The 22,540-nt window shown below is 43.9% G+C and overlaps 2 protein-coding genes and 1 non-coding gene across 26 annotated transcripts in view; 1 reads left to right on the top strand and 2 right to left on the bottom strand.

Moving 5' to 3' along the window:
• The window catches only part of FIP1L1 (factor interacting with PAPOLA and CPSF1), a 71,219-nt gene extending 69,650 nt beyond the window's left edge, over positions 1-1,569 (top strand). For all 21 annotated transcript variants that reach the window (XM_075997772.1, XM_075997769.1, XM_075997790.1 and 18 more), the window contains 2 exons: positions 231-368; positions 1,250-1,569. In XM_075997772.1, coding sequence (XP_075853887.1) covers positions 231-368; positions 1,250-1,397 — 286 coding nt within the window. In that variant the 3' untranslated portion in view covers positions 1,398-1,569. The remainder of the gene's footprint in view (positions 1-230; positions 369-1,249) is intronic.
• A 766-nt stretch (positions 1,570-2,335) lies between these two features.
• Positions 2,336-22,540, bottom strand: part of LNX1 (ligand of numb-protein X 1) — a 163,349-nt gene continuing 143,144 nt past the window's right edge. For 3 of the 4 annotated variants that reach the window (XM_075997763.1, XM_075997764.1, XM_075997765.1), the window contains 5 exons: positions 16,234-16,368; positions 13,748-13,925; positions 11,918-12,146; positions 3,254-3,412; positions 2,336-2,898 (listed from right to left, as the gene is read on the bottom strand). In XM_075997763.1, coding sequence (XP_075853878.1) covers positions 2,763-2,898; positions 3,254-3,412; positions 11,918-12,146; positions 13,748-13,925; positions 16,234-16,368 — 837 coding nt within the window. In that variant the 3' untranslated portion in view covers positions 2,336-2,762. The remainder of the gene's footprint in view (positions 2,899-3,253; positions 3,413-11,917; positions 12,147-13,747; positions 13,926-16,233; positions 16,369-22,540) is intronic. The other variant, XM_075997767.1, reaches the window with a different exon arrangement.
• LOC142864754 (U4 spliceosomal RNA) lies at positions 14,530-14,669 on the bottom strand. Its single transcript, XR_012915101.1, has one exon. It is a non-coding gene; the product is annotated as a U4 spliceosomal RNA (small nuclear RNA).

The raw sequence follows: 22,540 nt of genomic DNA, 5'->3' as shown, positions 1-22,540 counted from the left end.
ATGATGTGTAATTATATATTTTGTATTTATAGATCTGGTACTAATTTGGGAACAGGCATGATTTGCCTCTCAATTCAACGAATATTGATTCCCCACCTGTCTGTACAAGAAGCTAACATGGGGCCTTGGTTGGGACTTCGGATCACATCTCCTTGTACTTGTACAGTTTGACAGCATTTCAAGTTGACTGTCCTGTTGTCAAGAACACTTGTTTCTAATTTCAATTTCAGCGACGAGGAGCGCTACAGATACAGGGAGTATGCAGAAAGAGGCTACGAGCGGCACAGAGCCAGTCGGGAGAAGGAGGAGCGGCACAGAGAACGGCGACACAGAGAGAAGGAGGAGACCAGGCACAAGTCGTCCCGGAGGTTTGTACTTAATAACGTAGTGAATCCGTTTAAAGCTGGGAGAGAAATTCATTTAACTTCAGGAAGTAAAAGCAAACATTTCCAAAGAACCAGTAGAACATACTCTGAACCTTCCAATTAGGAACATGTAACTATGGAAGTAGATGGTTCCTCATGAGACTTCAATAAAGATTTCTAATTTTTCATTTATCAAAATAAAATTGTGAACACTTAAAAATAATGTAATAAAAACGTATGTATATGTTCCATGACAAGGAAAGCTGCCTGTAAAGTAAAACAAGCTTTCAGGCTTTCCTCATCACACAAGAGCAAAATGGATCGGTCGTCAATGCACAGCACAGACTATCATGCGGACCGTGAGCGCCGCACCGCAGAGGTCAATACCCCCCAACCAAAAGTAGCAAATGAGATTCTGACTTAACATTATCTCATTGAGAGGGGAAATTTTGGCCTACGAAGCAGTCTTTTTGAAGCAGTCTTTAATAGTAAATGTTATTAAAGCAATGTTTGGTTTAAAGAAGATTTAGGGCCTTAGTCTCAAAAAAATTAGTATTAAAATTTAATGCTGTTTGCCAAAAAATCAACCCTATAAAGTATTTGCTGTTCTGATATAGCACTTCAGTTTCTAATTCATAAGTCGTCTTTCCGAATAACAGAGACAGGCACTGGGAATCTGGGATAATATCAGTGAAGATGACCCTGTTTATAAATATAATCTGTATTGAAGTCGCGTAACTACTGATTACTCCCCAGACTGTTTGCGATAAAGCATGACTTATTTTAACCCCCGAGTTATATTGAGAATTTGCTTATAGTGGGTTGATTTGTCGCTAATGATGTAAACATTTTTAAACAACACACCTTTTCTTCTTCTTTTTCAGTAATAGCAGACGTCGCCATGAAAGTGAAGAAGGAGACAGTCACAGAAGACACAAGCACAAAAAATCTAAAAGGAGCAAAGAAGGAAAAGAAGCTGGCAGCGAGCCGGCCCCCGAGCAGGAGAGCACGGAGGCTGCCCCTGCAGAATAGGCACGGTCTCGGCCTTTCGTGTATATTGGAACCAGACACATAGATGCTATAAATCTTGTTATTTTTCTGGATAATGTTTAAGAAATTTACCTTTAATCTTGTTCTGTTAGTATGAAAAGTTAACTTTTTTTTCCCCCAAAATAAAAGTGAATTTTTCATGTTAAGTTAAAAATCTTTGTCTTGTAATATTTAAAAATACAGCAATGACTCTATATCCAAGAAAGTAATGTGAATGAGTCACTTAGGGAATGTAAAGGGCTGTGTTTAGCTATGTAAACACACACACAGTACCTGATAATGGTCAAGGCTTCCCCTCGGCCAGTTTCTTGTTAACCAGTCTCCCAAGAGGTTGCTCTGCAGAAGGCATCGAAGGGCCCCTGAGTCTTGAGATGAAAACTAGTATTTATCATCACTGCTGTGAAACTCTTGCTTAGTAAAGGACTCATGTGCATTTTTGCTATCACAACTTTTTGACAGCAGGCTTTCAGTGCTCTAAATTTGGGTTCGCGGGGAAACTAAATTGGGTACTTTTATATCCAAATTAATGAAATCTATAAGGCATTTGGGCAGCCGCTGTAAAATAACTTGCCCTTTTAGTGTAGTTCATGGCAGGCACACGTTCAGATACTCATACTGTAATACAAATTGGAAGCGCTCGTGGCCGTCTACACAAGCCAGGGTCAAGTGGATTTGGCCTTTCTTGCTGCGTTTTCCAAGGCTCAGTGGTAGGACAGCACATGGAGTTTTTATACAGTTACTGTTGTAGAAAAGAACAAGATTTAGATTAGTCATTTCTAAGAAAACAAGTTTGTAATTCCCTGAGCATTTTTAGGGCTAACCTTAGGAGATATTTGTCAGTGAGGGCAACAAACTAGGATCTTTTAAATGGTGGTAACAGTAAATATTAATATCACATACTAAAAGACAACTGTAATTTTTGGAAAATATTTATTATTTGATGAAAGGAACGTTTCTCAGCAATGCATTTAAAAAAACCTTTTGGCTTTAAATTTAAAAATATTGATAATTCACCCTTTGCAGACCTCAACATATACCAAATGTTTAAACTGATTTGAATTCAGTGGGTCATACAAATCATTTTAGCTGTTGAAGGGCTTTTTATCGAATAGAAAATTATAAACGTAAAGTCGTGGAGTAATGAGAAATCCTCCACTGTGAATGAAATCTATTCGTTTTTATTTTTGCAGAATCATTTTCTGAGGTGTGACTGGCTTCCATCAGACCACACTTTTCCTGACATTTTTACAATGTGTTCTTTAAATATAAAAATGGGCGAGATAAATATATTGTTTCAGCTTAGCCTATTTGTGATTTTTCTGTGTTTTTTCTGACCTGTCATTGATTCTATAAAAAAGTGCCAGGCCAAGAAACAATAGTGAGAGTTATTCTTCCTTTAAGTTCTTTCAGCATCCTTGCCAAGCTAGCATGGATCATTCCTGAGGTACTTCGCCCGTTGACAGCCAGAAGAATATCACCACATCTAAAAAACACAAAAGATGATTCATATTTTAATCCATAGCTGAAATTAATGAAAGCTTATTTTGGTGATACCAGTTTTTGCTACATCTGTCCATTTAAATTACATTTCTTCTTCTAATTTAGAGATTTCCTCTCCTCAGTTTCTCCAAACTCACTATCCATTCAGCTGGTGTGAGTGAGGAGGGACGCTAAAAGTATAGGAAGTTTGCACTATGAGACCAAGAGTGTGTGTAACTGTTTTGGATTTCTTAGCAATTGACAAAAATACAATAAACACATGCCTTATTTCAACTGGGGCCAAATTTTTGTAAGATAGAATGTTTGGATGTAAATTTTTGTTAACTAGTCATTATTACCTAATTCTTCCATCATTGTATGCTGGTGTTCCTTCCACAATGGATTTGATAAAAAAAGGTTGGTCCCCGTTGTATTCTTCATAACCGCCTACAATGCAGAAGCCCAGACTTCCAGCTGTGTTTCTTCGCAATATAACATCTTTGCAGTTATACAAGTACCTGAAATAGAATGTAATCAGTGTATATGCACAGTTTCACTATTAGTGAATAATTATTGTGATTCATCTCCCATTCCTTTTATTGGCTTTTTTTTTTTTTTTTTTAAGGTTAAGTAGCACTGAATGGGTCCCATTCAAAATCAAAATCGTATCATAGCTTGGTGACCTTTGTGCTATTAGCTGACTTTTTGTAATTAAATCAGTTTCCCATAGCTGAAAACCCTTTAAAAATCCGGGGAAAGATAATTTCGGCTTAAAGACAACTTAATAATTGTGTGAGGAAAAATGCTGGATATGCATAAATCCTTACTGATGAACCAGATTCAAACATACTTACTGATGTCACATTTTACTTGTAGTCAAATAATTTAAATGAAGGCAAAAATCCTCTGAATAAATGATCTTAATGAAAAAAGTTCACATCTAAGCCTAATTTGTGGAAGTTTTCTTGACCTTTGAAAAATAGTAGTTTATACCTAGTTCTGCATTTTGATAGGCTAGAGAGAAGCATGCGGGCATAAAGTGAGTAGAAATCGAGGTGTGCACGTGAAGCTTGCAATTCACAAAGGAAGAAAACCAAACTGGCAGTAAGCCGAGTGGGAAGTTATAAAAGGAATGGGAGAAGGAAAGACCACAGTTCTGTAAACGAGTAGAATCCTCAACTGAAGTCCAAAATGAGACTGAAGAAATTCTTTATCCAGTGGCCAATGGATCAGTGTTCACGAGCAGGTAAAGGTGACAGTTACCCCAGGTGTGCTGGGAGCTGGAGTTTACCCTTGCCCACCAACCACGTGGGTAGCTGTGGTCCACGGGCTAGTTCGAAAGGAAATGAGCATGTTGGTGAAAATCAAGATATGGCTGTTTTGTTTATGTACTGTACCTTAAAATATTCTTTAACTGCCTTTTTTTTTAAAAAAAAAAAACAATAAAAAGTCTCTTGTAAAATGTTAAGTGATGAAGTTGGCCATTACGTTTGTTACTGACTTTGCTAATCAACGCAACGTAACTTTCTTCATGATGTTGCTCTCGCTTGAAATAAAACTTTAGGGTTTGTTTGGCACATACCTTTAAAATGTAGTGCTAAAATTCAGCTCTACCCAGTTTTGTATTTGTTGGCATACACATACATCATTTATAACATTGTTTCTGTCACCGAAATGATGGATGAAAAGTATCGATTTCGTTAGGTAAAAAAAAAAAAAAATTCATTTTTTATGGTAAAATATTTATCTGCTGTATTTCACAGTAAATCTTGATGCCAGTAGTGAATTCATCTGCTAGGAGCTGTGGTATGTCAGGTACCACATTTTACATAATAGTTCACTGACTGCTCATGTACAAAATAGGTAATTGGCTGTGTGCCCCATCTTTTGGAGAAAGGAGGTAAATATCCAAGGTCATGACCAAATACCTGTCTTAATATTTCCTAGTTGTGAGTCTTTCAAATATATTAATATTAATGATTGCATAAAGCAATACTTGAAACTGTCGGTGTTTCTCATTCTTTTAACCATTGTGTTTTTTCCATTAAGTATCCCAGACCTTAAAAATTGACTCTTAATGGATATTTCATTTCATATGGGCAAGCTATGAACGTAACTGTCAAAAAACTTGGCGTGTTCCAGCATAAAATTTTTCAACCTAATAATAAGTCACATGTCTATTTTCCTGGCCTCTTGGTACTGAAGAGAGGTATCTGCTTGGATTATGTTCCAGCAGATGTTTATTGAGTGTACACCATGCACTAGGCACTTCCTGCAACATCCATGCAAGTAGAGATGCCACCAGTTTTCTGTCATTTAAAGTGTTTTCCTTGAGTTGTGTTGAGTAACTTGACTGTAGCATTGAGAACTCAGTATGTTAAACTCTTTCAAAGTCAGACCTTGGTTAGTTGGGACTGATGGACTTTTTTCCTAAGTTGAATTATTTCACTCCCCACTGCAAAACGTGGCAGCTGTTTTTGATCAGTGACCTTTGAGATACTAAGTGACTTTGAACTCAATGTAAATGTGAGCTTTTTCCCCTATTCTGAACTCATTCTCTAAATTTAGGCCTGATCGAAGATGATCTGTCATGGCATAAGGAATAGCGGGGAGTTTGGTGATTTTTCCCTATAAGAAAATTACAGGTGTCTTAAGAGTGGTGAAGTCTCAAGCTGTCAAGAAGCTAAAGTTTTTCTAAACTTTCCATATATCCCTTTACATGCCCGTTTCAGTAAACATTTGAGAACACTACCTGACCTTGAGCTAGGTAGGTCTGAGGAATACTAAGAAAACATCGACTCTTTCCTTGACAAAAACACTGTTTAGCATTAGAAAATAAAATGAGGGCATCAACCAAGGGCAGTCATGAGATCCTATTTCTTCCTGATGTGAATTCTTTAAAACGTTTCATTGCTATTATAATGGTGTTAGAATAGCAGAGGTTGGAAAGACAGAGGATGTGTAGGGTGTTTTGACCTCTTCCTGAAAGCAGAAAATTAAATCTATAACCAGTATTCGTCCTTTCACAAACAATCCCCTATTATTTTGCTAAGTCCTGTGTTCAGAAGGCTTAACTTCTCGGGCCTGATTTACACGTAACCATGACCATTAACTTAATAGATTCTAGCGAGTCATTTAGAGCTTCCTACTGTGATTAACTTAGAATTCCCTGCAGCTTCTAGATCATCACATGCCTCTCAGTCTGTGGTGAGGGACCACTTTTTTTATTTCCAGTTGAGTGCAGACTAATACTTAAAAAATGAATTTCTAGAAAAATGAAATCTCAAAAAGGCATATGAAAATAACCCACATTTTTATTGCATTTAAAAAATATAGTCAAGGACATAAAAGGAAAAAGAATTACTACTTCCTCAGCAATGACAGCTGCAAAACTAAGCTTCATAGGTGAGTAAAAGAGGCATGAACTTTATCATTTTTTTGAAAAAAGTCCTTTTTTGAAATCATTTCAATTGTTTTCAGAAAAGGTGTATTCTACCTTGACAAAAACTGATGCACCATCCAGAAATGGGATATTTACTTCCCTAATTTAGCTAATAATGTTAAAACCATATGTTGAAAGCAGGTTTGATTAAAAATTTAGATGATCATAAAAATAGCCTTTAAAAAGCCATCTTACAATCTCAGATTTTTATACATATTTTGGTTACAGCTAAAAAGTTATCCTTAAAGTATCATAGATTGTAACAAAGGTCCTATTGTGACTGAGACGTATGCAACTCACACAACATAACACCCACCGTGCAAATTCAACAACTTCCTATTCAACAAGATGAAGCAATGTCAAATGGCTATAAAAGTTTCTAAATAATCTCAATTTCTATCCTCACTGTAGACCAATGATAGTTTGTGGGTCAGCGCTAATCTGTTGCCCATCGCTCTAGACAACTTTTGAAGATGTGAAAGATAACAAAAGAAATATTAACACATTTCTTTTAAAAGAGTTATTAAAGAAGAAAGTTTGGGCTGGGTGCTATGGCTCACACCTATATAATCCTAGCACTTTGGGAGGCTGAGAAGGGAGGATCGCCTGAGCCCAGGAGTTCAAAACTAACCTGGGCAACACGGCAAGCCTGTCTCTACAAAAAAAATTTTTAAAAATTAGCCGGGCACAGTGGCGTATATGCCTGTAGTCCCAGCTACTTAGGAGGCTGAGGCAGGAGGATCGCTTGAGCCCAGGAGTTAGAGGTTGTAGTGAGCTGTGATCTCGCCACTACGCTCCAGCCCGGGCAATAGAGTGAGACTATCTCTAAAAATAATAAAAAGAAAGTTTTGGAATAAGATCCTGCCTCAACTAGAGGATAAATTAAAAATTGTCTTAGCTAGATTTCTTCCTAGTGGTTCTTATCCTTAGTGTGTCATTACCCATTGCTACCCCTTAATGTCCCTTTCAGGCATCTGACTCTGGATCTTCACCTCTAATCCTTCCAGATCATGTTCTTGGGGCCCCATCCCAACAGATTGCCGATTCCATCTGAACTGAACGCCTGCTTCGGGCTAGGAGGTTAAGAGATACCTCTAAATAAGAGACATCGAGCCCACGACTGAATAGCAAGAAGTAGCCACCCAGCTGAAGCATGGCAGGGTACTTCAGGCAAAGACAACCTGGAATTTTTGAAATTTAGTAGAAAACAGAATATTAACTGAAAGAGACTTATCCTAAAGCAGCAGCAGAACAAAAAGAGGAAGTAACAAGGGCTTCAGCTAATCGGTGATGGGTCCAGAACTAGAAATGACATCTTAAGTTTCTCTTCCAGTGCTTTGTCCATCATATACTTTTATAGCCTCTTAGTCTTGAAATTCTATTCAAGTGTGGTATGCCAATCTATCTAATAAAACTTTTCCTTTTAAAATATTTTGGAGTATTCTTTGTTTTGTTTTGTTTTTGAGACAAGAGTCTTATCTCACTCTGTTCCCCGGGCTAGAGTGCCGTGGCGTCAGCCTCGCTCACAGCAACCTCAAATCCCTGGGCTCAAGTAATCCTCCCGCCTCAGCCTCCAGAGTAGCTGGGACTACAGGCATGCGCCACCACGCCCGGCTCATTTTTTCTATATATTTTTAGTTGTCCAGCTAATTTGTTTCTATTTTTAGTAGAGACGGGGTCTCGCTCTTGCTCAGGCTGGTCCCAAACTCCTGACCTCAAATGATCCTCCTGCCTCGGCCTCCCAGAGAGCTAGGATTACAGGTGTGAGCCACCACATCTGCTGACCTAAAATATTTTGAAGTATTCTTAAGACAAACCACCATCCAAGTAGGTCTTTGTTTATTCTCTGGCTTCCACTTTTCCTTAGCACCCACTGTATATCATATGTCCCAGATTATGTACAGTGTCTCAAACTGGATTCTCTCAGGCAAATCAAGAGTTCAGGCATCCTGGAAAATGCAAGTCACAGCAGAAAACAGCTGTGAAACCAGGACGAGATGTACTGGGACCCACTCCCTAATCTGACCACGGCATCCCCCTGGTTTTAAAAAGGCATATAAAGCCAGAATATCTGTAGTTGTTTATTTTGTATAATTGAAACTTATTTTTGATACTTCCTTGGCAAGTTCTCTTCTGATGTTAATTTTAGGTGAGAGCTGAGCTGTGCTAGTTGTAAAAGACTGAGCCAGCGCCCAGGGGGGTGCTGGCTATTCTTTAGAGAGTTAACAGAGGAAAGATCCAGACGTTACTACTTGATAAAGAGAAATAGAGGCCAGGTGTGGTGGCTCAGCCCTGCAATCCTAGCACTTTGGGAGGCTGAGGCAGGAGGATTGCTCGAGGTCACGAGTTCGAAACCAGCCTGAGCAAGAGCGAGACCCCGACTCTACTAAAAATAGAAAGAAATTAATTGGCCAGCTAAAAAAATATATAGAAGAAAAATCAGCCGGGCATGGTGGCGCATGCCTGTAGTCCCAGCTACTCGGGAGGCTGAGGCAGGAAGATGGCTTAAGCCCAGGAGTCTGAGGTTGCTGTGATCTAGGCTGACGCCACGGCACTCACTCTAGCCCGGGCAACAGAGTGAGACTGTCTCAAAAAAATAAAAACAAAAACCAAAAACAACAACCACCTTTGCTCTGAAATTTCAGGGAGCTGTAAAAAAATAAAAAAGATATAATTAATAATTATAAATTTTAAATAAAAAACCAAAAACAACAACAGAAATAGTTTCAGGAGAGTAAAAGGTTAAGTTCTTAGGCAAGAGGAGAAAGGAGTGAACGTGCATTACTCTCCCACTAGTCCAGATGAGAGCAGGTTTGGAAAGACTTCCAGATGTGGAATGTTGGACCCTAGAGCCAGCAAAGAACAGAGCAGAAGGTCCTCAGTGTTTTCTGAATCCCCTCCGATCTAATGGGGCCCCTGATAATTTGTCCAGCTGAGAGACGACGCCTGGAGCTGCCACCTAGGGTCACTCCAGCACACACACACACGCACGGTTGACAACGCACATTTGCACTGTCTTCTAGAACCTTCTTTCGCTCTCTCTGCCCCTGCCTGCATCTGACCCTCCACCGGTTCCAAACACACACTCCGGGCTCAGCACGGCCCTCTTCGCATGAGTCCTCCCTGTGTGGCTCTGCACCTGAGAACACAGTCACACGATTCCCTGTGCCTACACCTGCTGACGTGGCGTGTCACTTTTCTTCCTCGGTGGAGAACATGAGGCCACCGGCCGCCTGGTACACTACGGCGAGTCGCTTTCCTTGAAATCTGTTATGCGAACGGGGAAAACGTTCGACTAAGCAGAGTTGTCACTTAGAGAGACATTTCTGTGAATTCAGAAAGAATCTGTAGCCTAGATCTCTAGCAATCCAGGGACAATGACTGTCACCCAGGTGGGACACGTGGCTTAAAAGTCTCAGAGCATCGCTCGTGCCAGATACTGGCGCATCAGCAGGGAGAAGAAACAGGGCCTTGAAGCTCTGAGCAGCCGAGATTGGAAATGTGGGCAGATGACAGCTGGGGGTCACATCCTGAGACCACCTGAGGGCCTGACAGAGGGGACTAGGGACTTCTAGAAAATTCCAGGGTGGACAGACTTCCAGTTTCAAAATGGCAGAGGGAAGCTGGTGTTTTCCCTTCTGCTTTTATTTATTATTATTATTTTTTTGAGACAAGAGTCTCACTCTGTTGCCTAGGCTAGAGTGAGTGCCGTGGCGTCAGCCTAGCTCACAGCAACCTCAAATTCCTGGCCTCAACCAATCCTCCTGCCTCAGCCTCCTGAGTAGCTGGGACTACAGGCATGTACCACCAGGCCCAGCTAATGTTTTTCTATATATTTTTAGTTGGCCAATTCGTTTCTTTCTAATTTTAGTAGAGATGGGGGTCTCGTTCTTGCTCAGGCTGGTTTCGAACTCCTGATCTCAAGCAATCCTTCCGCCTCGGCCTCCCAGATTGCTAGGATTATAGGCGTGAGCCACCACGCCCGGCCTCTCCTGCTGCTTTTAAGAATTACTGTAAAAGCAGCTAGGAGACTTAGAAACAAATGCAAACTCCATCTTAAAGAAAACAAAGAGTTGCTATATATGAGAGAGCAGCCAAGGGCTGCAGAGAGAGAAGGTGGAAGAGAGTACTCCCACAGACCATGCCAGTAGAGCCCGGGGTCTCAGTGAACGGCCACTCTCATGGCCACTCTGCCCCTTCTACATGGGAACAGGCGACACAGTGTTGGCTGGCTGCTAGCAGGGCTCGCCTGGGCTCAGTTTGGCAGAGAAGAAAGGCACGAGTGAGTTAGTGCAAACCCGAGAGCCAACTGCCTGGATGCTCAGCTTTCAACTGTTTCAGGATTTTTACAATATGGACCGATTTTTAGAATAATTCATCAACCTGTAAAGACTCAAAAAGGTACCTAAGTCCGTTTATATTTGAGGCAGGTATTTCAAAAATAAAAATCTCAGTTGAAATTACAAAAAGAGACCAACCTACCTCCACCCTCAAGAAAAATGTCCTAAAACCAGACACCTTGCTTCCATTTTTTCATATTTAATCCTATGCTAGTATCTCATCTTCAGTGACTCTAATAGTTAAACATTTAAATTATGCATCTGGAATTGTAATGGCAAGGTAGTCTTTTGAAGGCCAATAGTTTATGCTCTGATGCAGGTAAGCAAACACCAATTTATCTGTTCTTTGAATATTTAATTTCTGTAGATAGCCATTTAAGCAAGGCTGACCCTTATAACCACGCTAAAATGACAACCCAGCAGTTTCCTGGATTTTTTTTTTTTTTTGAGACAGAGTCTTACTCTTTTGCCCAGGCTAGAGTGTTTAGCGTCAGCAACCTCAAACTCCTGGGCTCAAGCGATCCTCCTGCCTCAGCCTCCCGAGTAGCTGGGACTACAGGCATGTACCACCATGCCTGCTAATTTTTTCTAATTTTAGTTGTTTGGCTAATTTCTTTCTATTTTTAGTAGAGCCGGGGTCTCGCTCTTGCTCAGGCTGGTTTCAAACTCCTGAGCTCAAACGATCCTCCTGCCTTGGCCTCCCAGAGTGCTAGATTAACAGGCGTGAGCCACTGCACCCAGCCTGCTTTCTGGATTTTTATAACAAGAGAACTTTTCAGGAGTGGACAACTAAGGACAGATATCTGAGAAATGTCCCCAGCTGGCAGATGCTTACACATCTGGATGAAGGCCATGTGTTCTGTTGTACTGTTCTATGTACAGCCAGGTACAGCTCACCTCCAGGCTGTGTAAACGCAGGCTGGGTTTCTGCCCCGCTCCCTGTCCTTTGAGCTCCTTGCTGCATGCACAACCTGCACAGCTGTCCAGGGCAGCCCTGTGAGCCCCTCCACGTGAATACCTACTACTGGTGTTTCTGCACCCAGGCTTCCGTCCCTGCAATAGGATTTCTGCACGCATTTCCAGTTACAAACGGGAAAACAGAATCACTTCAAACATTCCCAACAGCCAAGACTGGGGCTCATTAAGACGCTAGTGCCGTGAATCAGCCCGAGAGAGTGAGAGAGCGGGTTTGAGGAATGCAATCGTCTCCTCCCACGGGGATGTCACACGCTGGGACTCACCGTGGTAATTCCAGCCACATGACCCAGGACGGGGACCAGTCGCTAGGTGGAGTCACGTTGTGGTTGGAGTCCAGGGTGGCCGGGCTGCCGCAGTCCGCCTGGGGCTCGCGCTCCGTGACCTCCAAGGCTTTGAGGACCACCGAGGACGAAGTGCTTTTCAACAACGCCACCGCCTCGCTCCGGCTGACCTCCGTTAGCTCGACCCCATTCACGTTCAACAAAATGTCACCTGGTGGCCAGAAAAGCAGAAGCCAGCCTTAGCGAGAATACAAACAGGGACTTCTACTTAAAGGGCAAGGGGCCGGACTGAGTGGCATATGGGGACAGGGAGAGGGCAAGGGGGGGGTGGCGTCACCAGCCCCTCGTGTTGGACATGAAGCTGGGTTTTCACAGAGCAAACGGCAAACAATGTGGGCATGCCAAGGCTCTGATAAGTCCTGTTTGGGGAAGGGAGGGAGGGAGGAAGATAGATAAGCCTTGCTCACTATTTGATCAAAGAAAACCTACTTTTTCACTCCTTTTTGTTTGTTTGTTTCCTGTTTTTAGCACAAAGGGGAAGCTCTTGGCGAGAGCTCCAGGCCCTGCACGGAGCCTGATATACAGTAGACACCCAATAAATACGGATTGAATGAATGAATAAGCGACTAACTACCCACCAGAGTGTCTGGCAGAGGAGTCTACAGTCGTTAGGAAAAATGGGCTTGGAACTGTGCTCTTAAAAGAGGTAGAAAGAAGAGCTAACGTCCCTACTCATTACAAAGGCGAAAAGAGCTAGCATTGGTTAAGCACCTACATACGTGTAGGGCCATTTCCACACATCGTGTCATAAGATCCTCTACTAGCTCGTGTTTTTGTTGCTAACAAGTCACTTTGTTTGCCCTCATCACTCTGCAACTGGGTGCTTGCAGAAAAGCAAGAGAAATTAAAATACATATCTCCTCTACGCCAATATTTTATTCTTTTATCTTCTTCCTGTTTTTCTGCCTCCCTTTGCACGTCATCTTTTGGATGGAGAATAATCACAGCAGGAGCAAAAACGATGAGAGGGGAGACATGAGAAAGGAGTTTCTGACCCATCAGCTGGGCTGACGAACCCCCTTCAAAACACACCAGCCCCTGCGGCTCCTCCGGCTGAGAAATCGTACTTTGGAAATTTCACAATTTTGTCCCTTGAATGTGGGCCTTGATGTAGCACAATCCGTCATCCATATGAGCCATCCCTTTGTGCGAATCGACAATGTTACCAAGAATATATATTTGTAGAGGGAAATTTGATATCGCCTTCCTTTTTACTCGAAGTAGCCCAGAACACGTTAAGATTAAAGTACTGCGACAATTTCCGCCAATGGGGAAGTACCTGGCATGGTTCTTTCACTTAGTAAATGTTCACCGAATCACATCTATCAAATGACCTCTCCTACCCAACCCATGAAATGGACCGATTCAGGAATTTCTTTGTCGCCGGATCAACCCAGCGAAGAATCACTTAGAATAGTGAATTCAGTCAAGTTATGCCATTTAATAGAGGCGACTTGCTGGTAACGGCAGCAGTTCCCTGTTCCTTACTGGGATAGTCTGGAGGTTTCTAGCGCTAGTAGCAGGCAAGTAGATCCGCATCGACCTACAGGAACTAACAGGAGTGAAACCCGGTCTAGCAACTATGTTCGAACCAATCATGGTCAACGGTTAACAGACGTCCTTGCCAGATTGCTCCTCACATCCTCTCGCTAATGTGGGAAACGGTCACCTAACATGGCGAGGTGTAGTTTCTCTTACTACGCTGCCACCCCAGCGCCTCAAGTCCTTTTACTTTTTTTTTTTTTTTTTTACCTGTTTTGATTCTTCCGTCTCTGCTAATGACTCCTCCGGGCTCGACGCTGATGACGTAGATAGGCAAGTCCCACTCCCTGTGGGACGCTCCCCCTGACACGGTCATGCCGAGAGACTCATCGGGCTCTTTCCGTACACTCACCACCTTCTCACGACACCCGACTGCAGGACGGAGGGGCTGAAGGCACAGACAGAAAAACAGGGCACACGTATTCACACGCGGGCTTCGTGTTTTCTACGTGCAGAAACCGCCGAGGCTGCACAAATTATGTAAACCGAATCGATAGGACGGCGGTCCCTGAAATCACAGGGAAAAAGACACAGGGAGAAAACCCTCCTTTTATCCACCCCCTGCCATTATAGGGTCACATCAGCTCACATTCCATAGACTAACTCGCAGAAAGTTCACAGTTCAAAAGGGAAACCTTGGCCGGGCGCGGCGGCTCACGCCTGTAATCCCAGCGCTCTGGGAGGCCGAGGTGGGTGGATTGCTCGAGGTCAGGAGTTTGAAACCAGCCTGAGCAAGAGTGAGACCTCATCTCTACTAAAAAAAAGAAATTAATTGGCCAACTAAAAGTACATAGAAAAAATTAGCCAGGCATGGTGGTGCATGCCTGTAGTCCCAGCAACTCGGGAGGCTGAGGCAGGAGGATCACTTGAGCCCAGGAGTTGGAGGTTGCTGTGAGCTAGGCTGATGCCATGGCACTCTAGCCTGGGCGACAGAGTGAGACTCTGTCTCAAAAGAAAAAAAAAAACAAAATCTTTTTTTTTTTTTAATTCGGTCTCCATAGAGGCTGTCAATAATTGCCGACACGGACTATATTTCAGGTTGTCATGGAGGAGTATTGGGAAAAGATTAATTAGCAATAATTGCACCTCAGGATAAACCTCCTTGGCTATGATATTGCCACCGTGCAAAGCTACAAAAGGAAAATCTTAAGCATGCGAAGTGAACCGAACCCAAAATTTTTCAAGTGAGTCATTTAATCCTGATAGTAGTGAGTCAGCACTTCAAAAAAAATTCTTACCGGCTGGGCATGGTGGCTCACGCCTGTAATCCCAGCACTCTGGGAGGCTGAGGCGGGAGGACTGCTCGAGGTCAGGAGTTCGAAACCAGCCTGAGCAAGAGCGAGACCCCCTTCTCTACTATAAACAGAAAGAAATTAATTGGCCAACTAATATACATAGAAAAACAAAATCAGCCGGGCATGGTGGCGCATGCCTGTAGTCCTAGCTACTCGGGAGGCTGAGGCAGGAGGATCGCTTGAGCCCAGGAGATTGAGGTTGCAGTGAGCTAGGCTGACGCCACGGCATTCACTGTAGCCTGGGCAACACAGCGAGACTCTGTCTCAAAAAAAATTAATTAATTTAAAAAAAAAAAAAGAAAGTAGTAAAAAAAAAAAAAAATTCTTACCATTTGTGAATATCAGGAATTTTTTCTAAGTCAAAAAAAAAAAGTAACTGTATTGTTTGCACTGCCCTCTTTCACACCTTCCCCAGTGCTTAGCAGACAGGCTTGTGCAAGCAAAGAGATGTTTAGTTGGGCCCCGAGAGACTCAACAGAATGACTGGAGGACCACAAATATGACCCGTGTCTCCCACGGCCATTTATTCTCTCCCCCGAGAGACTCGCGTTAGCAATGGAAAAACCCACGTCCCCCTGGGCAGTTCACCCCGGAGTTGCCCAAATGTGGCTGGGGAGGAGCAGAGTTAGACACGACAGAGATCATCTGTTTCCATCTGTCTTTCCTCCCCACGCCCCTGCTTCCTGACTTTGGACACCTTGGAATGTTCCCTAATGCTTAAAAACAAAATTTATGATGAAATAATTCAAAGCTGATTAAAAAATGTCAAGGACATCTGTTTATTTATCACTCGAACGATAAAACATTTATATTTCATATTTGCCTTGCATTTTTTTAAAATATTTTTTTCATTTCTTTTTCTTCAGCAACGCTACCTGGATTGAATTTTTAAAATAAAGAACTTACTTTTTTTTTTTTTTTTTTTGAGAGACAGTCTCATTCTGTTGCCCCGGCTAGAGTGAGTGCCGTGGCGTCAGCCTCGCTCACAGCAACCTCCAACTCCTGGGCTCAAGCGATCCTCCTGCCTCAGCCTCCCCAGTAGCTGGGACTACAGGCATGCGCCACCATGCCCGGCTAATTTTTTCTATATGTTTTTAGTTGGCCAATTAATTTCTTTCTATTTTTAGTAGAGACAGGGTCTCACTCTTGCTCAGGCTGGTCTCGAACTCCTGACCTTGAGCGATCCTCCTGTCTCGGCCTCCCAGAGTGCTAGGATGACAGGCGTGAGCCACCGCGCCCGGCCTCACCAAGTCTGGAAGATGGGACTTTGGGACATTACTTTTACAAGTCACAGTGTCGAAGTGACAAAGTCCAGAGGTGACCCTCGGACACGTCAGAGCAAGCAGCCTTTCCCAGCAGCTGCTCCTCGCAGGAGCACGGGCGTGCCCGGCTGGGCCTCACCTTGGGGGTGCTGCTCCCCGGCACGGGCCCCGGGCACTGGCCACCGCTGCCGTCCCAGCCGAGTTCCTCCAAGACGTCGGGGCTCTGCTGTCGGACCTGGCGTGACACGACGAGGTGGACGCGTCTCTCGCTGGCCTGGGTGGGACGACACGGGCGTCAGCCACTCCCACCCCCGGCGCCCGGCACCCGGCACCCGGCCTTATGGGGCGGGACTTCAGTCGTAGCTTTTTTTTTGTTTTAATGGAAAAACACAGTTTCTAGTCATGTGTATGCCAGTGCTCATCTTGTAATTCGGTAAAAGTATGAGAGTTATTTCCTTTATTTAATATTTTACATTTAAATTTAAAATACTTAAATTTAAGATTTAAATATTTATTTAAATATTTAATATAATAAACATAACATTTAATATAATTTAAATATCAAATATTAAGTATTTATTTAAATATCCAAACATATTTAAATATATTTAAATATAAATATATTGATTTATATTATATTATACAAATATTAAAATATAAATATATACATATATAAACATAAAATATAAATATATATTATATTATATAAATATTATATAAATTTAAAATATTTAAATATAAAATATTTAAATTTAAAATATTTAAAATATTTAAATTTAAATTTATTTCCTTTATTTAATATTTCCATATTTAAAAGTATGAGAGTTATTTCTTTTATTTAAACCAGGTAGTGAACATTGCTCCAAGAGAAAATCTAGGGAAGGTCTAGGCCACGCGTCCTCAAACTGCGGCCCTCCGAGGACATTTATCCGGCCTGGCAGGTGTTTTTGCCGCCGCTGCCTGTCCTGCTTAGCAGCCGACTCGTCCCGGGCCCACAGTGCGCACTCTCCACCGGTCTGGGGGACAGTGACCTGGCCCCCTGTTTAAGAAGTTTGAGGACCCCTGGAACTCTAGTTCATTCCAGTCTTTGAAAAGACATCATTAGATACTTCTAATTAATTTGCAATGAACGGCTGCACTGCACACAAGCCTCGAAGGCCTTCCTGGGTGGAATGAGCTACACAGTGTGCAGTAGCAGCCCAGAGCGAAGGTTTAAGGTCAAAGGTCATCGGTACAGAAAAAGAAAATTATTGGCAGCAACCCTGACACCCCAGGAAGAGAAATCATAAATCCAACAGTCACACGCGTTCGGGTATTGCAAAGGTTGAACACTTTAGAAACACAGGTGTTTTATAGGCTATTGTTCTTTTTTAAACTAAAAAACAGAAAGAAAAATATAAAATAAAAATAAAAATTAAACAAAACAAAACAAAACGAAACGTAGATGCTGTTACAATGGTTTGTTAGGTTGCAACATAGCCTGACAGGCTGAGCATGGTGGCTCACGCTTGTAATCCCAGAGACTGGGGAAGCTGGGGCAGGAAGATCACTTGCGGCCAGGAGTTTGAGACCAGCCTGGGCAGCAGAGCAAGACCCCATCAAAAAAAAAAAAATTTAATACGGCCTGATCCAAGTCCTTCGCTTTGAATCTTTATCTTTCATGTGACCACCACTAATTTTGTGCTTGCTAGTCCTCCGTTAAGTTTCGATACTCAGAGCATCCAAAAGGGGCAACTGTAATGCTTCACTGGAGAAAGGCCCAGTCCGTACAGTAAATTCACGAGTTGGTTTCTGCCACAAGTCGGTTTCTCGTGTGTCCGACAGTGTGGGGCATCCAGCAATTCATTCCAGAACTGCTCAGCAGTGAGATTTCAGAGCTGCAGGGCAGACAGACGGGACCTTGGACTTGTGCGACGTACAATAAGCAAGGCTCCCTGATGGCCCTGGCTGAAGTAGCCAAGTGACTTCATCTATCACTCTGGTCAAAGCTGATCACGAATGAGGCATGGCCAGGTTTGACTGCAGAAGTCCCCAAAGAGGACCAGGTTTGGGGACAAGGAAGACGCAGAAGTAGGAAGGCCCGGGGAGGTTCTCTCTTCATCCCAGCCCTTGCCCACGCTCTACTGCAGCAAAGATGGACACTGATCTGCCTGTCACCTTCCTTCACAGCTCGGTCATGGGATCATAGGAAAGTCGGGGCATGGAAGGGGGGCGGGGACAACCCATGCTCTTCTCTACTGGCCCAGGCAGTGGGAGTGGAGATATTTGTCTCCTGCCTGCTATTGTCCGAACACGTGTGTTCTAAAATTCACATGTTGAGGCCGGGCGCGGTGGCTCACGCCTGTCATGCTAGCACTCTAGGAGGCCGAGGCAGGAGGATCGCTCAAGGTCAGGAGTTCAAGACCAGCCTGAGCAAGAGCGAGACCCCGTCTCTACTATAAATAGAAATCAATTGGCCAACTAATATATATAGAAAAAATGAGCCGGGCGTGGTGGCGCATGCCTGTAGTCCCAGCTACTCGGGAGGCTGAGGCAGGAGGATCGCTTGAGCCCAGGAGTTGGAGGTTGCTGTGAGCTAGGCTGACGCCACGGCACTCACTGTAGCCTGGGCGACAAAGCGAAACTCTGTCTCTAAAAAATAAAATAAAATTCACATGTCGAGAGCCTAACCTCAACACGTGGTTGGAGGTGGGGCGTTTGGGAGCTGATCAGACCATAATGGGATCAGGGCCTTTATAAAAGAGGCCCTAGGGGACTCGTTTGCCCCTCCCCCGTGTGAGGTGCAAGCTGGCTCTTTGAGAAAGCCCCTCCACAACCAGAGGCCCAATCTGCCAGCATCCTGATTTTAGACTTCCCAGCCCCAGAACTGTGGCAAATGCATTTCTGCTGTTTATCAGCCACCCAAGCACAGTGCGTTTCGTTATGGCAGCCTGAACGGACTGAGCCCCCCCCCCTGCCTCTTCCTTCCACAAGAACATAAGTCACTTCCAACTCTCAGGAACGAGGACCTTGTTTTTCAAACCTTAAGCAAAAAGATCCCACCGATGAAACGACATCCTTACAATTGTATAACACTAACCAGCCCCAATCTGCATGACTTTGCACTCTTATATTAACAAATACAGCTCTTCTCTGCACTCTCTTGAAACTTAGAAGTCACCAACTGAGTGGCTGTAAATTAGATGAATTTTTTTTGAGACAGATCTCACTCTGTTGCCCAGGCTAGAGTGCCGTGGTGTCAGCCTCGCTCACAGCAACCTCAGACTCCTGGCCTCAAGCGATCCTCCTGCCTCAGCCTCCCGAGTAGCTGGGACTACAGGCATGCGCCACCATGCCTGGCTGATTTTCTCTCTCTATATATATTTTTTTCTTTTCTCACATTTCTCACTTTATTTATTTGTTTATTTTTGAGACAGTCTCACTCTGCCCAGGCTAGAGTGAGTGCCGTGCTGCCAGCCTAGCTCACAGCAACCTCAGACTCCTGGCCTCAAGCGATCCTCCTGCCTCAGCCTCCTGAGTAGCTGGGACTACAGGCATGCGCCACCATGCCTGGCTCATTTTTTCTCTATATATTTTCAATTGGCCAATTAATTTCTATTTATAGTAGAGATGGGGTCTCGCTCTTGCTCAGGCTGGTTTCAAACTCCCAACCTTGAGCGATCCTCCCGCCTCGGCCTCCCAGAGTGCTAAGACGTCAGGCGTGAGCCACCGCACCTGGCCTAGATGAATTTTTAAAGACAACTGTTGAAGGGCAGTGTCTGTCGCAACATCACGACCGTCATGGACAGTCACCCAGGTGAGTGGATTCATTTCACACAAATTGGAAAAGCCTTCCAAACAGAGCCCAGCAAGGCGGCTGGAGTCTGCGGTCATGTCCTTTGCACATGGCCTGGCCATCGTGCCCATCTACCCAGCCACGGCTAACATGCCGTGCACCTTTGTTCCAGGTCCTGTCTTCAAGTCCCTGGTGTTTCCCATCGCATATAAAGCCTGTGTCAGGACACAGCAAGAATAACGAGCCCAGGAAGCAATCGTGCAAAAAGCTGACCTGAAGAACAAGGATATTAGCCAACTAAATGCAATTCCTGGAAGAGTGTTTTGTAATAACTATGTCACTTTCTTTTTCTTTAAAACCTCCCTCATCATCCTAATTATAAGGTTATCTTTCGGGAACTTTCTGAAGCCAGAACTACTAAAAGATAAGAAACAGCAAACATTCAGGTCAAAACCTCAATGACTGAGCTCAAATTTGCTCTCTGATCTTAGGGGAAATTCCGGTGTTTGAAAGGATCTGAGCAGGGTGCTTTTTGTCTAGGTTTGTGTATTTTCTCAAGTTCATGTTGGACAAGGAGCTGCCACTTGATAGAAGCAGCTCCTAAGAATCGAGAAGACTTCACACTTATGCATGGAATCAACTTGCCAGGCAAAATCCAAATTGCCAAGGAGCAACCCACAAGGACTATTTAATTCACACTTTTGAGCACAAATTTCTCACTGGCTTTCGGATTAAGTTGGTGGCAGGAATAACACTTCAATAAATAACTCTGGTATCAATTTACTTGGAAATACATTCCCTGGGCCGGGCATGGTGGCTCACGCCTGTCATCCTAGCACTCCAGGAGGCCGAGACGAGGGGGAGAGGGGGGATCGCTCAAGGTCAAGAGTTCGAAACCAGCCTGAGCAAGAGCGAGACCCTGTCTCTACTAAATATGGAACAAAATTAATTGGCCAACTAAAAATATATAGAAAAAGTTAGCCAGGCTTGGTGGTGCATGCCTGTAGTCCCAGCTACTGGGGAGGCTGAGACAGGAGGATCGCTTGAGCCCAGGAGATTGAGGTTGCTGTGAGCTAGGCTGACACCACGGCACTGTAGGCTGGGCAACTGAGTGAGACTCTGTCTCAAAATAAACAAACAAACAACAACAAAAATAAAACAAAACACATAATCTGCTTATAGAGCTTGTCTCTGTAGCATTTCATCACTAGGATGAGATTTTAATGATCATCTCTCTTTATTTTTATTTTACTTTATTTTACTTTTGAGACAAAGCCTCGTTTTGTTGCCCAGGCTAGAGTGAGTGTCGTGGCGTCAGCCTCGCTCACAGCAACCTCCAACTCCTGGGCTCAAGCCATCCTCCTGCCTCAGCCTCCCGAGTAGCTGGGACTACAGGCATGCGCCACCATGCCCGGCTCATTTTTTCTCTATATATTTTTAGTTGGCCAATTAATTTCTGTCTATTTTTAGTAAAGACGGGGGTCTCACTCTTGCTCAGGCTGGTCTTGAACTCCTGACCTTGAGCGATCCTCCTGCCTCGGCCTCCCAGAGTGCTAGGATTACAGGCATGAGCCACCGTGCCGGGCCGATCATCTCTTTTTAAAAAAAAAAAAAAAAATTATCCTACATTTCTCCAATGGTTTTTCTTTTCCAAGGACCTCAGAAAGTCAGTGTGTCTTTACCCGATTCTCGGCGTGTCTTTGTGGGATGCTTATTTCTAGCTGAGTGGGATCTGCCCGTGCTAGATCCCCCTCCCAGCGGCTCTTCGAGTGTCATCCTCAGTTCATCCGCCCTGTGCTCACGACAGCCTTGGGGCGCGGTGGGCCACTGCGCTCCTGCACAATCAGGAAGTCGCAGATATGCAAGAGACGGCAGGCATCATCCAATCCAGCGTTTTCTCTGAGCCTAGGGTCCAGTTCCCCGGCAAGGCCCTGGCCTTGCTGTCACCCGGCTCATGCTTCAGTGCCCCCAGTGACAGGAAGCTCACTGTGTCCCGGGGCAGCACAGGCCGATTTTAGATACCACTAATTAGAAAGCTTGTCCTTAGGTGGAGCTTACTTTTGCCATGCTCCTGCCTGCCCATGGGTCTAGTGACGCCCTGCAGGGCAACCCCAAATCAGCGTGCACGTGACAGCCCTAGTTGAAGATCTCCCTCACTGGGCTCCCAAAGCTCTTTCTCCTTTCCTGGTCAATTATTTCCAGTTTCTTCAATATTTAGTGTTTTCAAGTCATCTTGGAAACTTGGTGAATTCTGGACTCACTCTGACAAACTTGGGTGTGTGTGCACACGCACAGAATTGGACCCCAAAGACGAGTTCTGGTCTGACTGGCAAGAGTAGGGTTCTTTTTCCTGATAAAACAGCTGCCCTGAGTAACTCACTGAGGGAACTCCCATTTTGCCACTTTATACAAGCGTAGAGGATGGGCTCTGGGCTCTATGAAACCATGAGGCGTTTATAAAGTTATCTTCGTTACTAACTTTTTTTTTTTTTTTGAGACAGAGTCTCACTTTTTTTTTTTTTTTTTGAGACAGAGTCTCGCTTTGTTGCCCAGGCTAGAGTGAGTGCCGTGGCGTCAGGCTAGCTCACAGCAACCTCAAACTCCTGGCTCAAGCAATCCTTCTGCCTCAGCCTCCCAAGTAGCTGGGACTACAGGCATGCGCCACCATGCC

Source organism: Microcebus murinus, chromosome 26 (genome assembly GCF_040939455.1).
Source record: "Microcebus murinus isolate Inina chromosome 26, M.murinus_Inina_mat1.0, whole genome shotgun sequence".
Lineage (NCBI taxonomy): Eukaryota > Metazoa > Chordata > Mammalia > Primates > Cheirogaleidae > Microcebus > Microcebus murinus.
This window is presented reverse-complemented; position numbering and strand designations above follow the sequence as displayed.